This window comes from Zeus faber, assembly GCF_960531495.2.
Source record: "Zeus faber genome assembly, chromosome: 13".
Lineage (NCBI taxonomy): Eukaryota > Metazoa > Chordata > Actinopteri > Zeiformes > Zeidae > Zeus > Zeus faber.
In genome coordinates, this window is record NC_137198.1 from 30,424,935 (window position 1) to 30,445,761 (window position 20,827).

Genomic DNA, 20,827 nt, shown 5'->3' on the forward strand with positions numbered 1-20,827 from the left:
CGCTGTTCTACGAGCGGGCCAACGGAGGAAGCACCGAGGTAAACGAGGCGGGATTCGGGTTAGAATGAGGACGCAACCTTACTGTCCACCTCTGCCAAGCATCCTTTTTGCCAACGTCCAGTCCCTGGAGAACAAGATGGATGAACTTCGAGCGAGGATTAAATTCCAGCGAGACACGAGGAACTGTTGCGTCCTCTGTCTGACGGAGACATGGTTGAACCCACTGGTGCAGGATGAAGCCATCTGTCCAGCCGAGTCCTTCTCCGTGTTCCGTGGCGACAGAACGAGGGAGTCGCGGAAATCCAAAGGTGGAGGCGTCTGCCTAATGGTAAACAACCGCTGGTGTAACGCCAACAACACCAAATTCCTCTCCCACTCCTGCTCGCCCAACCTGGAACAGCTGACCATCCTATGCCGACCATTTTATCTCCCCCGGGAATTTAGAACGGCCATTATTACAGCCGTTTATATCCCACTGCAAGCGGACACCAACACAGCTCTGTCGGTCCTGTACGATGTGTTGTGCGGATTTCAGAACAGACATCCCGACGCGGCTGTGGTGGTGACTGGGGACTTTAACAGGGCCAACCTTAAAAAAGTTCTGCCTAATTTCCACCAACACATTACGTGTTCCACCGGGGGAGATAGAACTTTGGACCACTGCTACACGCCTTACAAGAACGGATACAAGACCATCTTGCTCCCTGCTTTCGGGAAATCAGATCACGCCACAATCTCGCTAGTTCCTGTTTACAGGGCTCTGATCGCGCGAGAACTGGCCGTAACGAGGGAAGTGAAGCGGTGGACGGACCAATCGGAGGCTGCGCTTCAGGACGCTCTGACTGACATAGACTGGGACATGTTCCAATCAAGTTCAAGTGACGTCAGCGAGTTTACAGAGGTTGTAGTAAGTTTTGTAACTACGATAGCAGACAGCTTCGCTTTGCTCTCTGTACGCTAAACGGGCGTACAGAGAGACTGTGGAGCTACAGATGGAGCGGGGGGACACAAGACGCTTGTGGCAGGGGCTGCGGACTATTACGAATTACAATAGCAGCTCCTCCCCAGCCACGAGTGTGGACGCCTCCCTAGCCGACCAACTGAACTCCTTTCATGCGCGGTTCGAGTCTGGCAACAACACCGTTAGCTCGCCGGCTAAATGGAGTTACACCGCTGGGGATGAGTGCGCACTCTCAGTGTCCGTGCACGAGGTCAGGAGGGCTCTGATGCGTGTGAACACCAGGAAAGCTGCGGGTCCAGATGGCATATCTGGGCGAGTACTGAAGACCTGTGCTAACCAGCGAGCTCCGGTGTTCACTACAATATTCAACAACTCCCTGGCTGAATCAGTGGTCCCGTCCTGCTTCAAGAGGTCCACCGTCGTTCCTGTCCCGAAGATCACCTCTCCTGCCTGCTGAATGACTACTGTCCGGGGGCTCTCACCTCGGTGGTCATGAAGTGTTTCGAGAGGCTGGTTAAGGATTATATCTGCGCCTCCCTCCCCCGCACCTTGGACCCGTTACAGTTCGCGTACCGGCAGAACAGATCCACGGATGACGCGGTCTCCCAGGAACTGCACACCATGCTCACGCATCTGGATGGCCAGAAGGGGGCCTATGTGAGAATGCTGTTCATTGATTATAGTTCAGCTTTCAACACCATAGTCCCCACCAGACTGGCTGTCAAGCTGAAGGAGCTCGGACTGAATGCTCCGCTGTGTGCCTGGATCCTGGACTTCCTCACAGCCCGCCCCCAGGTGGTCAGGGTGGGGAAGCTCATGTCAAGCTCCCTCACCCTGAATACAGGATCCCCCCAGGGTTGCATCCTCAGCCCCCTCCTGTACTCCCTGTACACACATGACTGTGTGGCCAGGTCCAGCTCCAACACCATCATAAAGTTTGCTGACGACACCGTTGTCATGGGCCTGATCACCGACTGCGATGAGAAGGCATACCGCGAGGAGGTGGCTGACCTGTCACTCTGGTGCCAGGACAGCAGCCTCCACCTGAATGTCAGCAAAACTAAGGAGCTGATTGTGGACTTTAGGCGAGGATCACAATCAAGGTCGCACAGCGAGAACAGAGAGACTGAGACAGAGTTTTTTCCCGCAAACCATTAGAACTGTCAACGCTGACCTCACCAGGGGTCCTCACTGAGCCACACAAATAGGCTCCACTACCTACTGTACTGTATGTAGCATACTGTACCGCATACTGTGTCACTGTTCGGGGTTGTTCGTGATGCCGTATTGCTGCGCCGTACTGTTGTATACTGTGCTGTATTATCCCAAACACTACCTCACTTTATTCACATGCCACTTTAATGCACATATCTGTATATACATAATTGCCTATTCCATATACATGAGCATATTCCCTCTATTCCATTTTATTTCATTTTATTTTATTGTATTTTATTTTATTCTATATATTTTTATTTTATTCTAAAAGTATTCGACTTACTGTATTACGTTTTAGGAGTCAGTTAATTGTTCTTTTAGAAATAGGGCGGAGACCTTGGTGGAGTCCATCTGGATGGTCCCCCTCCCTACGGCGTACCCCAGGAAGGAGACGGACGGGGCGTAAAGCGCACACTTCTCCGCCTTCACAAAGAGTGAGCTCCCCAGGAGGCACTGCAGGACCGTCTGGACGTGGTGGACGTGCTCAGCTTGGGATCGGGGGAAGAACAGGATGTCGTCGAGGTACACAAAGACAAATTTGTTGAGCATGTCCCTGAGCACGTCATTGACCAGGGCCTGGAAGACGGCGGGGGCGTTGGTGAGGCCAAAGGGCATCACCAGATATTCGTAGTGACCGGAGGGAGTGTTGAACGCCGTCTTCCATTCGTTCCCCTCTCGAACCCGGAACAGATGTTAGGCGTTGCGTAGGTCGAGCTTGGTGAACACCATGGCCCCCTCCAGGAGTTCGAAGGCTGATGAGATGAGGGGCAAGGGATAGCGGTTCTTGACCGTAATGTCGTTGAGACCACGATAGTCAATACAGGGGCGAAGCGACTTGTCCTTCTTCTCCACGAAGAAGAAGCCAGCCCCCGTGGGGATGAGGAGGGTGACGGATGATGCCTGCCGCCGTTAATATAGCCTGCCTGCGTCGTTAATATAGGTGTCCATGGCCTCTCTCTCCAGGGCGGACAGGGAGTAGTCGACTGAAGTCGAGGTACTCGGCGGGGACCCCCAACATGTCGGGTGCGGAGCTGGAGCTGGTGGATGGCTGAGGTGCGGCGGCTTGCTTCAGGCAGACCTGATGGCCCGCAGAACTCCATCCCAGAACAGCCCCTGTGGTCCAGTCGAGGTGTGGGTTGTGACGCCGGAGCCAGGGGAACTCCAGGAGAGAGGGTGATTAGGTTAATGCAGGATGCGGAACTGTATCGTCTCAGGGGGGTTGCCGGACAGGAGCATGCGGATGGGCACTGTCTGATGGGTGACTGTCCCCAGGAGGCGGCCATCCAGGGCAGTGGCAGGAACCAGAGAAGGCAGGAGAACTCGACCAACACCCAGCTGCCGTGCTAGGTTATCGTCGATGATGTTAAGATCAAACCAGAGTCAATAAGTATGACGAGGGAATGTGAGCATTGGGACAGCAGCAGCCGAGCCTGGCACAGGGGGCGTAGGTTGGAGGAGGGTTTGGAGGTGTGGCTCACCAGGACCTCCTCCCTCACTGGCGAGCACTGCCCTTCTACCGGACACCCGGAGATGTAGTGTCCAGCTAGACCACAGTAGAGACAAAGGTTCCCCACCTGGCATCTCTCCTTCTCCTCCCGGGTGAGGCTGGCCCAGCCAACATGCATGGGAGAGGCCTCACTCGTGGGTTGACGGGCCGGAAGAGCTGGCGGCCCGGAGGAACCTGGAGACGGGTTGCTGGCCGGTGCTCCAATTGCCTCTGACGCCTCTCTCGCTGCCGGGCCTGGATGCGTCGGTCGATACGGGAAGCAAGCTCAACGATGCCATCGAGAGAGGTGGGCAGGTCGTGGGAAACTAGCTCATCCTTCACGCACTCTGCTAATCCCATCAGGAACGCGTCAACCTGGGCTGCCGGGTTCCACTCGCTCAGTCAAGCCTGGGTGCGGAAGTCGATCGCGTAATCAACCACGGAGGGGGACCCTTGACTGAGACCCAGGAGACCACCAGCAACACCGGGACCTCGTGATGTCACCCCGAACACCTTGCGGAGCTCGGTGGCGAAGGCGTGGAAGGAGGAGCAGGCTGGTGTGCGTCGTTCCCGCTCGGCTGTTCCCCACAGCCGAGCGTGGCCCGTCAGGTGATTCACTGTGAACGCCACCCTGGCCTCCTCGGAGGCGAAGGTGTGGGGCTGCAGAGCAAAGAGGATGGAACAGTTTGTGATGAACGGACTACAGCCGTCTGCGTCTCCGGCGTGGCGTTCTGGAACCCCCACCCGGGGCTCCAGGGAGTACCCAGGCTGGGCCGGTGCTGGTGGAGGTGGGTCCGGGGAAGCAGGCGGTGGGATGAACTGACCGAGAGCGATGGCGAGCTGCTGGACCTGGGCGGCTAGCGTGGCGAGCCCTTGCTCCTGGCTAGCCGCTGCTAGCTGGACGTCCGCTGAGGTGGAGGCTGGGACAGCCTCCTGGTGTTGGAGCTGTGACTCCACCCTTCCCAGGCATGCCAGCGGCTCGGGGTTGTGTGCTGGGTCCATTGTTGGCCAGATTGTACTGTAACAGGTGTGGTTAGGACCCAATTGCAGCACAAAGACAGGCAGGGATATTTGGTAATGTCTTTTATTTGTCCTCCTCACTTATACTATCACTCATACTATTATGTCTCTCACTTTATGTATGTCTAATCCGGCAATGTTCGATGTTTAAGATAAGATAAAATAAACCTTTATTAGTCCCACAACGGGGAGATTTACATCATTATCTTTGTCTACTTGTCAGTTGTTTGTGTAGTTATGTATCCCTACAAACTTCCTACAATACTATGGCAGTGAAAAGGAATGTAAAGGAGGATATCCCAGACTTATCTATGGGAAAGCATGGGAACGGTAGTATAGCTATTGCCTTGGATGCACTGTGCCATCACCCCCTAACTAACTTCAATGTCACCCATTAAGTTTGTTAGTTGGAATGTGAGAGGCTTGGGCTAACCTGCTAAACGTAGCAAAATCCTAACTCACCTCACAAAGATGAACCCCAGCTTCTGTCTACTGCAAGAAACCCACCTCACTGCATCTGAGCACCTCAAACTCAAAGTTAAATGGGTAAATCAGATGTTTTCCGCATCTTACAACTCAAAAAAAAGAGGTGTCTCTATATTGATCAATAACAGTATCCCATATCAAAATAAAACCACAATATCAGACCCAGAAGGGCGTTACATAATGATTAATGGGATTTTAGGTAACACCAAATTAACCATAGCTAATATTTATGGCCCCAATGAGGATGACCCAAATTTCTTTCACAATATATTTTCAAAACTCTTAGAATTCTCTGAATCAATTATTATACTGGGAGGAGACTTCCATACAGTACTGGATCCAAGTTTAGACTGTTCTCTCGCCAGAAATATTCACAAATCCTGGCGTTCGTCAGACACTATAAAACAATATATGAGTGATCTTGCTCTTGGGGATTGCGATCAAACAACCCACATTCTAGAGAATACACATATTATTCACCACCCCACCAAAGTTTCTCTAGAATCAACCTTTTCTTGACATGTAACTCCGCACTGTCCAAAATCACTAATCCTGAAATCCACCGTGTTGTAATTTCCAATCATGGGCCGATTAGTTTCAACCTGATAATTGAAACAAACCTGAACCCTCCCGGCAGGTGGCAGTTTAACACCTCACTTTTGACAGATAAAGAATTTAACCATTTATTTTCCAGAGAATGGACTTCCTTCATTGAACTGAATCACTCCCCAGAAATATCACCATCTTTACTTTGGGAAACAGCTAAGGCAGTTCTAAGAGGTAGTATTATTTCATTCTCCACTCACAAGAAAAAGAAAGGACAAGAATGCCAAAATAAACTCGAACAGCGACAAAGGAGTTTCACTCCCAACAAGCCCACTCATCCACTGAGCAAATCTAAAATGAGATCGGGACAATTACATTTCAACGTGATACTATCATCCATCAAAAGACACACTCCCTTATGCAATGAACAAGAGCAAATAATTTTGAATTCAATGACAAATCAGGTCAATTTCTTGCTAATCAATTGAAACGCGAAAAAACACTTATTACAGCCATCAAAGATCCACAGGGTAGAATAACATACAAGACATTAATAACATATTTAGAGACTTTTATAATAACCACTAATAACCATTTTCACTCGGAAAATTAATTGAATATATCAAACATTCATTCATTCCTTGATGATATTGACCTTCCTAAACCTTCGATGGAGCAGGCTACCACCTTAGATCAACCACCTACTCTTGAAGAACTCAGGAAAGCGCTCTTCTCTATGCCCAACAAATAAATCACCTGGATCAGATGGCTACCCAGCGGAATTTTATAAACACTTCTGGCCACTTATTTCCCCATTATTCATCAGAATGGTTACAGAGGTCAAGTCAACCTCCACCATGCCGCTGCACATGAATACTGCTCTCATTTCGGTTTTGCTCAAACCCAATAAGGACCCAACCCTCACCTCCAGTTATAGATCCATAAGCCTTATTAATTGTGACCTTAAGATTTTGAGTAATACACTAACAGAATTGAGAAAAGTAATTCCATTGATAATTCACCCAGACCAAACAGGCTTTGTCAAAGGCAGACACTCATCGAACAATATGCATTGTTTATTTAGTCTGATCAGCATATCTTAAAGGAACAACTTTAATACTATTATTGTCTCTTTGGATGCCGAAAAAGCATTTGACAAGAGTTTGGCTTTGGAGAGTCACTCATTCAATGGATCAAAATCCTCTCTCCATCTGCTTCTGGCATCACCAATGGTTACACTTCACAGCATTTCACTCTACAACGCAGCACAAGACAAGGATGCCCACCCTCCCCTTTACTATTCGCCATCTTTATTGAACCCCTTTTGGCGGCCATCCGTCAGAACAGTAATATCGTAGGCATACAAACAGGAAACTCTGTTCCCAAAATCAGTTTGTATGCAGACGATCTTGTTGTACATACGGAACCCAATATCATCCCTACTGGAGGTGTTCAATCTTATATCTAAATTCTCAGCTATCTCAGACTATTCAATACATTGGACAAAAAACAGCCTTACAACTCAGTCGGGGGGACTGCAATGCTGCAACCCAGAAACTTCCCTCAACCATTACAACGGGCAATATTAGATACCTTGGTATCGCCACCATCTGTCAGATTTGTTTACCCTGAACGTCACTCCATTGCTGAAATCCATTGAAGAACACCTCATTCGATGGAACAACCTACCTCACAAATTGGTAGGATAGAAGCAGTGAAAATTAATATACTTCCAAAAATAAACTATGTATTTTCAATGACCCCAATGCAACCAACAGTACATTGGTTTCAATACTCTAGACTCAATGGTCAATCAATTTTATTGGAAATACAAGAAACCGAGAATTAAACTAGCAACGCTACAGAAAAACAAAGACTGTGGAGGCCTAGCAGCCCTAACTTTAGATACTAATATCTAGTAAACCATCTTCAATTTATAATTAAATGGTAACAACGAGAGCAACAATTGGCACATGGATGGCAAGACATTGAACAAACAGAATGTCAGGAGTTATCATTATCTGATTTCCCATTCCTTACTGAATAAATAAGGAAACATAATTGCTTTTAAAAACCCATGCATAGCAACGACTGTAAGCATGGTGGAGATTCCTCAAACTCAGTGGTCACACTCAATCTCTAAACAAATTCACGCCAATCTGGCACAACCCAGATTTTCTGGTTAAAAACAGACCAATAATCTTCAGGTCTTGGAAAAGACAAGGAATTACTCATCTGGAACACATTTTTGAAAACAATTTGCTTTTATCCTTCCCAACCTAAACCCAAAGGTATAATATTGGTGGCAATGGCTTTCTTCAATTAGAGTAGTCTCTAAAAGTTCAAATCAAATTGACAAACAACATCCTACAACCACCTCAAATGATTGAACATCTCACTCATATCAGTCACTTGAAAAATTCCTTTTCCAGAATATACAAAAACTTTTATTAAAAACCGATGACACCTTATCTTTACCTACAATGGAATGGGAAAGAGACCTTGCTGTTCCCTCAGATATCAACCCGTGGGAGCTTATTTGCACCTTTTCTATGACCCGCAACTCCAAAATGTAACTCATCCAATACAAGATCTTGCACAGAGCCCATATCACGGAACACAGAATGTTCAAAATGGGTTTTGTGGATAAAGACATTTGCTCTCACTGTTCCCTTGATACCAGAGATGACTACTTTCATGCCTTCTGGCTCTGCCAACCAATCCTAGAATTCTGGACCAACATCACCAAGAAGCTATGAACCCTTCCGGGTTGCAGCATTCCAGCAGCTGGCGTTCGTGTTTTGGTTCGGTGCGTGGTTGTGGGTTCTGGAGCTTGGGTTGGGGGCGGGGGGGCTGGTTCGGGTCTCGGCCCCGTGGTCGGCGCGCCGCTGGTGTTGCCCGCCGCGGGGGGTTGCCCGTCGTGCTGGGGCTGGTTCGGCGTTGCATCTGGTCCTGTCAACCCGGGTCCTAAATCTGGCTGTCTGTGCTAGGTTCGGGGCTCACCATGTGGCCTCCTTCGGTGGGGGGCGGTTTCCTGTTGTCCTACCGGGCTGCCGGGGTACCTGTCCTCTGCGCTCTCGGTGCGCGGGGCGCTCGTCGCTGGGGGGTCGGGCTGTGGGTGGGAGTGCCGTCTGCCACCCTCTGGTCTGTGGTGCGCATGCTCGGCGGCTGGGGGCTGACCGGGGGCCTAATGGGGGTGTGGAGCTGCCCGGCATGGCGGAGGCGCATGGCGGACCGCTCTGCGCCCGTGGTTGATCGCTGTAGGCTGGCTGCCACCAGGTACGGAAGGTGGGCACGCTAGGGCACGGTTGGGTCCGGGGGGAGGGGGTCTTCTGTGGCCGCAGGGCAGGGTAGTCAGGGCTTTCATGCAGCCGCAGAGTGTCTACAGGGCTGCGGAGTTCGGGGGGCTTCGGGGGCCCTTTACGCTGCTTGAAGGCACCGCGACATATTACCAACCTTCTACACCAGTACCAATGGGGATAAGTCATGTACACACACCGGTTGACATCTTACACACACACATACATACAGGTGGTCCCGACACACACACACACACACACACACACACACACACACACACACACACACACACACACACACTACATTTTCAATACATGTTGTCGTTCAATGTTTTATGTTTTTGTGTAAATGTTGTTTGTTTCTATGTTTATTTGTCTCACCGTGGTGATTCTCCCCCTCTTGGAGTAGTGATGAGTTGTTTATAGACCCAAATATGATAAATAGTTCTCCAAATAGGGGGGTTGGTGGTGGTTCTCTATAACCAAAAACTGTGCTCTTGTCATTATACAGGTCATCCACAGGACAGGGTTATTGCAGCAGTTCTTGTTGATTTAAGAATTAAGAAGTTGCATTGCAGGTTGAGAACTTGAACTCCACTTGCAGACTAACTCTGTCCTAGATGCAATGGCATACAAATACTCTGTATTGTATGCCCAGCATGCTGACAGCACAGGTAAAAAAAAAAAAAAAAAAAAGAATGGCTCTTATGCATCTCCTCTCAGTGGTATTTTCACCAAAAAAAAAATCAAAAGCATGTTTTGGGGATCTCAGAGACCTATATTAACGTGTGTAAAAAGGAGCATAATAGGTCCACTTTTAGCAGAAATGTATTTTATTCCTATTAGAGTTTGGAGTTTTTTCGTCACGATGGATCCAATTATTTTGAACTGCTCTTTTGTCGGAACAAAGGGAACTGAGTCTCTCTGGGTGATGAGCTGTTCTTTTTTTGCCATAAAAAGAACGAAGCAAACCAACCAAATGAAGGAGTCCTAAGATCCCGTACCCTTCAAAGAGCCGCAATTCTCATTTAATCCCATCGCAACTTTTTTACTGATATTTCCAATATATAAACTGCATAACTCCCTGTACAGCAAGTACAGTTTTTCTGCTGGTGTGGTATCCAGTACACAGATGTGGAAAATGTGACTTCCTTACATTTACTGAATGGTTTCATTGGTGCTGTATATTCAGTGGAAGTAAAAGGTATAGCTTACCAGAAGAAGAAAATAATTACATGTAGTGTTAAACTATAAGTAATGCCATAAGGTCACTATTAGATTGCCGTTAACAATCTTTAGCGCCGGGCTTCCGTCTACCCACCATGTGTCGTGGTTGGTTTGGTGAGGAAACCACAACAGTGTTGCAAATGGCCAGCGCCAGGAAGAAATCAACAATGTAGGTCAGCTCCAGGCTGGGTGGAGCCCCGGAGGATCCGCCACTCGCGGACAGGAGAGGGGAGGTAAGGGAATTCAGCTTTTTCACCAAGTCGGGGTCTGGCAAAACATCCTTAGCCTGGGGAGGAGAAGAGACGGAACACTGATCCATCATAGCCAGGAAAACTCTGGAAGCAACTGGATGAAAGTTTAATATCGCACTTACCTTGACCAAAGATAGTTTCCATTTTCAAGTTATTGTGGTGCTTTTATTTCTCTTATTATTGTGATGAAATTTTACTTATGTACTGGATGACAAAAACATTTTTTTTAATAGCTATTTCTTAATTGAACTGAGAACTGTAGACAACAGTGACTTGTTCAAAACCCAGTCATCAAATGCGGTTATACAGATCACTAAAATTTGAATGAGTTTAGTTTCAGTATGAGAATAGAAAAATCTAAATTAAATAAAACATATGTAAATATCTAAAACAGAAGTTTAGGGAGAAATGAAGCAGCACTTGTACAATTGACTTGAGCTGTAAATATGGCCAGGTGGCAGGCACGCTACTGTCAAGTACAAGCAAGATACATACGTATGTAGTAAATATGCTCTTTGATATCATACATGTATGATAATAATAATGAAAGTACCAGTAACAACTGGTATGTTGTCATATGGCTTATCGTGGAATATTGTAAAACTAGTGAAAAAGATAGATACAAATCTCCCAGAAAACGATGCAAAAACAAATGCTTTTGAAATTATTATCATATCATAACGTGGTCTCCACCTTCCCACCTCTTGCTCTCACTCTCTGTTTTGCTTCTATTTTCGCCAATTGCAGCACTTTTATACCCCCTGCTGCACCGCTTAAAACATAACTGAGATGTTCATGGTCCCTGTTGTAGTAGAAATGGGATCTGCAACACTGCTAGCCTACTATCAACATTGTAACCGCGTGTCGATTACGCACATTTGAGAATTTTTCGTATTTTTGGAGCTTATAGAGCTTATTGTGCGTAATCACCGGGTGTCATGACATTTCACTGCATATATGTACGACCGTATGTGTGTGTATGTGACAAATAATCTCTTGAACTTGAACTTGAGAGACATTGTGCATTGATGGATGGAATGGAATTCATCAAGCTACTGGACAGTTTGGAACTATCACAATACAGTATGTCACTGAGGCTACAAAAGAGCATGGTGACACACTTGATGTGGTTGTCACGAGAGGGTAAACCATTGACAATGGTACAGTGTCTAATGTCACACTGTGACTCTCCAAGTTAGTGTACGTTGCATGCTGGCAACCTGGAATTAACATGGTAAAAGGTGGTTCCATGAAAAGATGGCAAGCTTGGAAAGGTGCAAACCCATTTATTGAGGCCATAACAGAAATCCAAAGCCCCAATGAAATGTGGAAATTATATATATATAAATAATTAACAATTATTTACACAAATAGTTTTATCAGTGTGTGGCAGACTCGGGGGCGTGGTCGAGCGGGCACCGGGAGTCGAGGGGAAGTCAGCATGATAGACTGACGCTCCCCGCCTTGGTGCCATCTGTGGCCAATTGAATGACTGGCCAATCATAGCAGCTGGGAAGATTTGTCTGTTTTGTCTTGCAGTGAGGAGGAGGATGGCGGGGCCCGTGCGGGAGCGCTCTGAGGGAGTCCCGGTTGAAGCCTGTCCGTGAAAGGTCTGCCTTCACTGTATGATCCTCACTTGAACTTTTCTGATAAAAACTCAGTGGAATAAAACCCGCTGGCACTTCAACACTGCTAAATCCCCTGTTATGTGTCCTGAGGGAGAACCTGGGTAGCGAACGTGCTACAGTGGCGTAGTCTGCAGGATATTGCCATGGATGATTTTGCACAATGGAGCGGTCCCCACTGGAGAACTTGGTCGGCCGCCTGGCCCAGATGCAGGAGGTGCAGACAATGCTCTTGCAGCAACAGACCTAGATGCTCCAGACAATAGAGTGGACCGCAAAGCGCTGCGGGAGCTGCTCCGGGAACGCCCACCAGCCCACAGTGAGCTGGCTGGTGGGCCTTCCTGGCCTTCCTCGCCAAATTTGAACTATCGGCTGTGGTGGCTGGATGATCCGGCGTAGAGGCCGCCCTACGGCTGCTCCCGCTGCTTACGGGGGAGGCGCAAGAGGTTACCCCAGCCTGCTGGCCACTGCCCACTGTGATTATACAGTGGTGAGGAAGGCCATCCTGGATCGGCTGGGGCTGACACCAGAGGGACACCGGCAGCGATTCCCAACCCTGGCCTACACTAGTGCCGGCCAGCCCTTCGCCTACGCCCAGGAACTGAGGTATGCGACCAGACAGTGGCTGCAGCCAGGGGAGAGGACGGCCGACCAGATTGTGGACGCCGTGGTCCTGGACTGGTTCCTGGAGGGCATCCCGGCCCAGACGGCCAGCTGGGTCACCCTGGCCAAGGACCACCTGGTGACCCACGTCCTCGTCCCTGCCAAGGACCGCTTCATTGTGAACAGTGCCCTGCGGAACCGGATGATGAATGCCACTCAACTTTTAAGGGAGGTGAGAGGCACCCAAGTGTCACATTAGACCATTCGAAACCGTTTATCAGTGCGGTCTGTGTGCTAGACGACCTGCAAGGGTACCTGACCACACCACCAGGCACAGGCATCATCGTCTTGCATGGGCCAGGGAGCATTTACGCTGGACAAGGGACCAGTGGGCCTCAGTGCTGTTCTCTGATGAAAGTCGATTCACGTTGAGCAGAAATGATGGCTGCCAACGATGTTGGAGACGTCAAGGAGAGCGCTATGCATCAGCCATTGTGCATAGCATCAGGCACCAGACGAGCCTTTGGTGGTAGTGGTGTTACAGTGTGGGCAGGTGTGCCTAGTCAATACAGAACTGCCCTACACTTTGTGAATGGTACAGTGACAAGGCCATACTACCTGAATAACATCAATAATCTAGTGATTGTGCCCCTGCATGAACAACACAGGGCTAATTTCATCTTCATGGACGACAATGCTCCAGCTCATCGAGGTCGCATCATTAGGGAACGGCTGCTGGAGACTGGGGTACCTCAATTGGAGTGGCCTGCACTTTCTCCAGACCTGAATCCGATAGAAAACCTAGGGGATCAGCTGAGTCGCCCTGTAGAGGCTCGTAACTCTGTACCCCAGAACCTCAATGACGTGGGGGCCAACCTTCAAGAAGAGTGGGGTGCCATGCCTCAGCAGACAATAAGTCGACTTGTGAACAGCATGAGAAGTCGTTGTCAAGCTGTAATTGATGCTCAACGGCACATGACAAGTTATTGAGACATTGACATTTTTTGTTGTGGTATACCCATCACTGTTTGCTTTTGTTTCAATAAATTGTTTGAGATGAGGAAATCCCCATTGCTTGCTTCTACTTAAATGCCCTACTTTCATGATATATTACTGTAGCGTGAACTTTTTTTCCATAAATGTCATCCCTAACTTTTTGTGAGTAGTGTATGTATTGACTACACAGCTCTGTAGAATACCCAATTCTTATTAGTCAATCAGTGCTCTGTTATTTACAACCAATGACCAATCTGACCAACCAATCTGTTAACAATGACAGTTGCCACGGGGCAACCGTTTCTCATTTCATCATGTCTCATTTCAAGATTGATGGGAATGTCCAATCAAACATTAATAAACGTAAACAGGTTAGTCATATGCAGGGTGAATGGCTTGCTATGTTGTTGCAGAGTTAGTTACTTTGGACTATTTTTCTTTACGGAAGCTCTTAAAGTAGGCCCAATTGCAATACAATTTTAAATCAATATTCTGTGGCAATGTTTTAATCTATTTGGTAAGTAGCTACTGTATATAACAAAGCAAGATATGGCCAGCCAATAATTATCGCAAATGAACCCCGATCATTCACATTACCGTCTATAGAGGATATGCAAATGGCAGGGGACTCACCATGTGGCTGCAGAAGGAGCCCGTTTGAGACTGGGCAAGACAAGGTCGGTGATCCTCTCCCTCACAGTCTCCCTCCGCCTCACCCATCAACGTGTGGAGGGAGACTGCGCTGCGATTGCAGTTCATGGATCGACAGCTCAGGGACTTGAGGCTGCAGCCGGACCTGAGAGTCAACGAAGGGCTGGGCAGGTCACTTTCCTCCAGCTCATATACCTCAAGCCGACGCGCTGACACACACACACACACACACACACACACACACACACACACACACACACACACACACACACACACACACACACACACACACACACACACACACACACACACACACACACACACACACACACACACACACACGATCAGATGAAATCATCATGGCAGCTGCGACTGTGACAAATCATCCCTTTCAGATTCAAAATTTTCATTCAATCATTTTCATTCAATCAAATCAATTTGTGCAAATCTGTTCAGAACCTTTTGAGATATTCTGCAAACAGGTAGACAGATGGACAGGGGCAGAATGTAACAAAGTTTGGTGTGAAGTCTGGCTGTCAGTATTTCATGGTTCAAAAGTGACGGGAGGAGAATATTTTTTGATTGACAAAAAAATAAGAAATTAATAGGCTTTTATGAAGTTATTTGTTTTTGTTTGATTTCGTTTATCTTGCTGAATATCAATAATTATAATACAAATTAAAGTTATTGTCATACTATTGTCTTATTGAACAGGTTAGATAGATTGGCCAAGAATATCATTATTCGACAGGTGGGTACGTAGTATTTTCTCTTTATAAAGACTGGATACTGCAGGTAAGACTGAAATATCTTTGGGAAAATAAGTGACTTGACTTGGGAAATCACTTGCCTTAACCTGTGACTTGACTCGGCTTGCCCAAGGAAAAATGACTCGGGACTTTCTTGAGACTCGGACCAAATGATGTGAGACTTACCTGTGACTTGCATTAGCGGGATTTAGTCACATCAAACAATTTATGAATAGTTGAGAAATAGAATTAAGTGAAAGGGAGAGTGTTCTTATAATGCGCAGTTCCCTTGATGGGAATGTGCATCCTCAAACCAATTTGCATTCCTAAACATTTCCCAGACTCACTTTGGCCTTAGGGGGGTATGAATAAATGTCCACAAATTGAATGACATTTGGAAAATACACACTTCTGTCTTTTAGACAGATGTTTAAAGGGAAGAGGCGCCACACAAAATGCAGAGTTCAGTTTTAAGTGATGATTTTGCAAATGTTTTTTTTCTGTCCAACTTTAAAAAGGATTCTAATGAAATGATGATACCATGGTACAAGCTTACCGTTTTCCCTGTGCGGGTACTCCACGCCATAGATGGTGCAGCGTCGAAACACCATCTTGTTTTCTGTCAACGTGCCTGTCTTGTCGGAGAAGAGGAACTGGATCTGGCCCAAGTCCTCTGTGATGTTGAGGGCCCTGCATTGGATCCTTGAGTCCAGTGGCTGGTTGTACAGGCTGAGGTCATTCTGGATGAAGAAGATTTGGCCCAGCTTCACTATCTCGATGGACACGTACAGCGAGATAGGAATTAGCACCTGTCAAGAAGAGACACACACTTAAAGCTATATGGACGTTGTGTGGAACATTTGACGATGTTCTTTACCTACATTTAATGTAGGTGGATCAAAACGGACAATAATAAAAGTATTATATCATTAATTGTGACCATTCTTCACCTACTTCAACAATGTAGGGACTTCTTCTGGCTGGCTTACTCAGTTAACAGTCTCTACATGCCTCAAATCTCTATAAACTTGCTCCAAATGGCTTACCGTAATTTCTGGACTATAAGCTGCTACTTTTTCCCCACGCTTTGAACTTCGCGGCTTAAACAATGACGCGGCTAATTTGTGGATTTATCCCGTTTTCACAAGCTTCATGCCGCCAAAAAACTGAGCAAAAAACACATTATGTGACGGTGCTCAGTTTTTTGGCGGCATGAAGCTTTCATTAGACCAATGAAATTGCCGAACAGGTTAAGGTGAAACAATGTAACAGTTTAGTTTACTGTTTAGATTAAATCGAGCACACTCAAACTTCCCATCATTTACGGTAGTCATTTCATCACCCTTATCATGGCAAAGACACAAAGAAATGCATATGATGCAGCTTTCAAGTTGAAGGCGATCGATCTGGCTGAGGGAAAAGGAAATAGAGCTGCTGCACGGTAGCTTGGTCTAGATGAGTCGATGATACGACGTTGGAAACAGCAGCGTGAGGAACTGACTCAGTGCAAAAAGACAACAAAAGCTTTCAGACGGAAGAAAAGCAGATGGCCCGAACTAGAAAATGAGCTCGAAGACTGGGTCAACACAGAGAGCAGACGGCCGAGGTGTTTCAACTGAGCAGATCCGACTGAAAGCGAAAACAATGGCCACCGCGATGAAGTTTGAGGATTTTAGAGGTGGACCACTGTGGTGTCTGCCAGTGGGTCCTGACAGCGTGGAGCATTGTCAAAAAATCCCCTATCATCAACAGGTTTCGAAAGGCTGGACTGTGCGTGTTGAAAAGGGCAGCATGAGCTCAACGGGAAATTTGCCTCCGGATTAAAGTGACGAGAGCGACAATGAAAACGATCCAACATCGGATGAAGCAATTCTGAGGCTATTCAACTCCGACACTGAAGGAGATGACTTCAGTAGTTTTAGTGGGCAGGAGGAGGAAGATAGTGACCAATGACCTTCTTGGTAGGCTACTGTTTACTGCTATTTTTTTATTTTTGTTACAAACCGTGTTTTGTTACAGCCTATTTATTTTTGTTACAAGCGGTGTTTTGTTAAAGCCTGTGTAAAGTTCATTTGTTTCAATGTACCGGTAGGCACCTGCGGCTTATAGACATGTGCGGCTAATTTATGTTCAAAATAATTATTTTTTTAAAATTCAGTGGGTGTGGCTTATATTCAGGTGCGCTTAATAGTCCGGAAATTACGGTAGTTGCCTACTCTGGCAGTACTCAGTTGTTCTACTCGGTAGCACCAGTTCTGTACAGGCCTAAACTTCCATAAAGAGTTCACTTTCCAGTATAATTCTGGCTATTTTCAACCTGAACCTGATCTTTTACAGCAATTGTAAGTCTCTGACCATTTTTTCCCCCAATCTCAGTAGGATCTCCAAATAAGGGGCATATATGGTATATCACAACATCAGTGGATGAAGAGTGAGCTAAGTCACTACAGCAGTAACTCTAGGTGGCATTATGATGTATGGTGTGTATATTATGATGGCATATGATTATATGTTCTGTTGTAAAATACATGGCACGAGTGTCTGACATAGCTCATTTGTCTGGAAAATAAAAAAAGCATACATTTCATCTTCAAGTCATGCCGTTTTGGATGGAATTAAGAGTTCTCATTCATCTCTAAAAGGCTCTCTAGCGGGAGTGGCCGAAGAGTACATCAGTAGAATGTCCAGCCCAGCCACAAACAGCCTGAACGCCCTTTTCTCAGAAACTGAGAAGTGTGGGAATTGGTTCTATGGACGACATAATATCTTGGGGAGAATAGTGTTGGTCATGTATATACTGAAAATTTGTGGTAGTCCCCTTTAAATCTCCTTTTTTGAAACTGGCACGCTCCCAATAATTTCAGACAGCCTTTATATGCTAACTGGATTTTATGTGTTTGTTATTTTACAAGTAGTTTTGAATAAATGGTGATGTGACTTTTATTCAACACATTTAAATAAATAATACACTAAGACATGTGACCATAATGTGAGTTTCCTGGTTTTTTTTTTTCCAAGGCTTACCCCATTGAACAGCATTTACGCATCATGAGAAGCTGCAGCAGGGTGATAAATTCCTCAATAATACAGTGAGGTTGTGCAGTGAACAGTTAAACATTATAGGAACCAATTTATAATTACCGACTGAGCCCGGACGGTAAAACAGTGAACCCATACATTAAGGTTGAGACAATTTCATTCCGTAGTTTCCAACAGAGTAACGAAAGCCAAGATTTGGAATGATGGCAGCTCAACCTCTGAAGATAAAGTATCCAAACAAAATAAGGAAAGGAAACTCAAAAACTGAACATCAATCTAGATGAAAAGAGCATACCTGCAGCACAATGATCATAGTCCAGAAGACGTAAAATCCCGCCAGGGCGGGAGGTGTGTCATCACCATTCAAATAGATAGGATCTTTCAGACCCATCAGCCACAGTCCGTGACCTGTATTGCAAGCAGGAGGAGGAAAGGAAGGAGAGCAATAGGGAGTTAAAAAGACATTGCATAGGGCAAAGCACATGCCAACTGATACTTCGGATCAGGCGGGGCATGGGGAGGCAAAAAGCAAATGCCAAAGGTGCATCTTCATCCCTTGCATTATCAATTTCAGCTATGGCACCCGGGCTGCATTTCAAAGTGCTAAGGAAAAAAGTGTGTATACACTTTTAAAATGGTTTAGTTCAAATACAGTGTTGAATCCTATTTTTCACAACAGTAGGCAAAGATTAAACTTGTAAAAACCTGTTATAGGATAGACAGGCAGACAGACACATAGATAGACAGACAGACACACACACAGACAGACAGAATACTTTATTTATATCAGAGAGGAAATATAAAATGAAGCAGCATAAACCTGAAATCCTGAGGAAGTCAAGTAGTAAAACGGAACACAGGTACTCCTCACTTAACGAGTTCCGTTCCTACAATCAGGCCGTTAAGTGAATCGGTCGATAAGCGAAGACCTGTGTTATTTCACGGTAAGGAGGCTTGGCAATTGCGAACGCTATTGCAGTGAATACTGACACACTGTGGGAACGAGACTGAGAACGGTGATGCGCAATGAGATGCTTGACGCTGAGACGCCGCAAGCCGCGGTACTGTACACAGTGCACAATACCGACTGGTCGAAGAGCTGGTCGTAACTCCAAACTGTCATTAAATAGGTAGGTCGTTTAGTGAGTACCTGTACTGACAATAAGCATAAAAATAACAGAAAAACTGTACACAGCAAACCACTGTATTAACAAATCCACACTTCTGGTTGTTGTAGAAATTGTATTTTGTTTATCTGATTATAGTTATACAGTGTGAATATATAATTGATCACATTGGTACAGCTTAAAATATATTGTGCAGATGTATGCTGCACTACTCTCTGCTTTGTATCATTAATGTTGCATTTGTTGTTTTTCTACGAAAAGTATGCATTCACTTGGCTATTGTCAAATAACAAAAGTCAAAGCTAACTAAAACTAAAGCTCTAATCTCATGTAGGTGGTTAATTCCTAAGACACCATATACTTGGTGATTTATTTGCATTGTTTGAGTCATTCTGGTCTCAATAGCCATTGTAAATCAAATTAACACAGTTGGGATACGAACCTATGGCCGCCATCAGACACATGACGAAAAGCAGGAGCACGCACCACAGCACGTCCAGGTTGAGGCGCCTTTCCAGCTGGCTCCGTTTGTAGCGGGGCCCACTGTTGTTCTTCATGGCTTTGGTCTCATGACCTGGTTTTCATGAGCAGGAAACAAACAATAGTGTCACCTATGGCAAGCCATTTTAACATTTAATCCGTAGGACAAACTAGTCACTTTTTAAAAGTGACTAGTTTGTCCTACGAATATTTATATTTATGTTACTAGTTGCTATTCCAACAGTTATTAGTAACTATTTTTGTTTTACTAATCAATATGTATTAGGTACTAGTACTTATTTATTAGATACAAGTAACTATTCCAATTGCTAATACTAACTATTGCAATGTTTCTCATAACAGTTTGGACAATTTTGTCATTGAATCCTATGGGGCAGATATTTATATATGAGATATTTGACTAGTATCTTTTCCCATTGTTACTAGTACTGGTGCCTTTTCTTGCTGTCATTAGAAACTTTTTTTTTATTTCTACCAGTAGCATTTAAAATTAAACTATCAACAAGCTGTTTTGTCTTGTAATTTCTTATGACTTGTAAAAAATACATTGTTACTGTTAAAACAAAAAATGTAATTTGGAACAGCAAGAAACAGCACTAGTCACAAATAAATAAGTACTGCTACTCAATTAATAAATAAGAAAATTGGAATAGATACCGTAACAATGGGAATGGATACGAGTCTGAGGCAACGAACGCATGTATTTGTATGTGAAAAATAAACCTCTTGAATCTTGAAACATCTGAAACACAGAACCCCATAGCATTCAATGACAAAATTGTATTAGTAACATTTTGATAGTTACTAGGAACAATTGGAATAGTTACAAGTGTCTAATAAATAATTATGTCTACCTTATACATGTTGACTAGTAAAACTTAAACAAGTTTACTAGTATTTACTAGTAACTGTTGGAATAGCAACTAGTAACAAAAATATAAGTACTATTATGTTTTTAACTTTTAAAGTGACTAGTTCGACCTATGAAGTGTTAAAACGGCTTGCCAAAGAAACCTCCAATAAATGTCTTCTGCTCAACTGA

The 20,827-nt window shown here is 45.5% G+C and overlaps 1 protein-coding gene across 1 annotated transcript in view; it reads right to left on the reverse strand.

Moving 5' to 3' along the window:
• Window positions 1-20,827, reverse strand: part of atp10d (ATPase phospholipid transporting 10D) — a 65,150-nt gene that overhangs the window by 13,007 nt on the left and 31,316 nt on the right. Inside the window, exons 7-12 of the mRNA XM_080012098.1 lie at window positions 19,727-19,858; window positions 18,453-18,565; window positions 15,675-15,927; window positions 14,352-14,578; window positions 10,338-10,529; window positions 8,856-9,014 (exon numbers count right to left, since the gene is read on the reverse strand). Coding sequence (XP_079868224.1) covers window positions 8,856-9,014; window positions 10,338-10,529; window positions 14,352-14,578; window positions 15,675-15,927; window positions 18,453-18,565; window positions 19,727-19,858 — 1,076 coding nt within the window. The remainder of the gene's footprint in view (window positions 1-8,855; window positions 9,015-10,337; window positions 10,530-14,351; window positions 14,579-15,674; window positions 15,928-18,452; window positions 18,566-19,726; window positions 19,859-20,827) is intronic.